Source organism: Ceratina calcarata, unplaced genomic scaffold, assembly GCF_001652005.2.
Source record: "Ceratina calcarata isolate Rehan_Ccalc_2016 unplaced genomic scaffold, ASM165200v1 scaffold323.2_split_1, whole genome shotgun sequence".
NCBI classification, from domain to species: Eukaryota; Metazoa; Arthropoda; class Insecta; order Hymenoptera; family Apidae; genus Ceratina; species Ceratina calcarata.
Genome location: NW_017154974.1, coordinates 675 through 1807, shown reverse-complemented (window position 1 = coordinate 1807; position 1133 = coordinate 675). Strand labels below are relative to the sequence as shown.

Here is a 1133-nt window from a genome sequence, read left to right as displayed (position 1 = left end):
ATTCATGTACACAAGAATTGGTGCTTATAATAACATCTATTGGGTTGCCAACTAAGTGATTGCTGATTTTAAATAAGAAGTCTATCGACAAACTCCGCAATTATTCAGTTGCCAACCCAATACATTATATTGAAAATTGACACGAAAGTATTTACAGTTTTCACGAATACATAACGTTATAAAAACCGAAATTACTTTCCTATGAATATTGAACGTCCCAATTTCTGTTAAGGTAATAATTTCTACTCACTGATTTATGATCACATGTAAAATAGAGAAGCTGGTTTACCTGAACATAAATTAGGTCATGCCCAGAAGTTGTTTAATATTTCATTTTACTCACGTCAGTTTCTGAACTGTAGACTGTAACAGGAAGCCTTGTTGCCTGATCAATGCGAGCCTGGAATTGCATCTAAGGTCGGACATCCTTAAAGTAATTGAATCGAGATCGTACGACGATTCCATTTGCAATTCTTCTTGGAAATTATCTAAGAGGATCTCCTCCATCTTCCTCAGTGCTTCTTTTTTCGATCTGTCATCGAGCGATCCACATAATTCGTGAAATGCGTTTCTCAACGATTTCAAGAAACCGAAGCCTTTCGACATTTGCTGACTGATGAACGTAGCCACTTGCAACATCTCGTTCAACTTGTATTGCGTACCGTGAAGAGTCTCGTGTATTCTCACTAGCAATTTCTGCTGTTTTATGTCCCTGATCCCGCAAATGTTTAGCAGGGACGCGACGTCCAGTGGATTTGATGGGAGAGTAGATTGGGGCGTTGGTATACAAATCTCTACCCCTCTGTTCCGCATGGCTCTGATAAGAAAATGGGGAGATGAGATATGACAAGAGGCTCGAGGCTACTTCGCAGATATTTCACAAAAAGCTTTCATACAAAAATATATTCAAAATTGTGGACCACATTCCAAATTGCAAACTAAATCTATGACCCAAAAGATGTTTTAAATTCTCCTATAAGAAATAAAAAGAAATTGTATTTTCTCATATTATTCAAGTTTTAATTACTTTTCGTAGTCCATTTTTGATTTGTTAAAATAAAAGTCACAAATCAGAATTTGAGAATGAATCAATATTAATTACCTAGATATCTCTCCGTGACGAGAGTCCATGG

At 36.5% G+C, this 1133-nt stretch overlaps 1 protein-coding gene across 1 annotated transcript; it reads right to left on the bottom strand.

Moving 5' to 3' along the window:
- Window positions 1-339: 339 nt before the first annotated feature.
- On the bottom strand, window positions 340-1127 carry LOC108624701 (uncharacterized). Its single transcript, XM_018024175.1, has 2 exons — window positions 1103-1127; window positions 340-817 (listed from the first exon to the last, which is right to left on the bottom strand). The coding sequence occupies exon 2, from the start codon at window positions 811-813 to the stop codon at window positions 340-342; it is 474 nt and encodes a 157-aa protein (XP_017879664.1). The 5' UTR covers window positions 814-817; window positions 1103-1127.
- Window positions 1128-1133: the final 6 nt, after the last annotated feature.

Excerpts from the sequence above, each read along its gene's own strand:
- LOC108624701 (XM_018024175.1), bottom strand. The coding sequence starts at position 813 with ATGCGGAACAGAGGGGTAGAGATTTGTATACCAACGCCCCAATCTACT.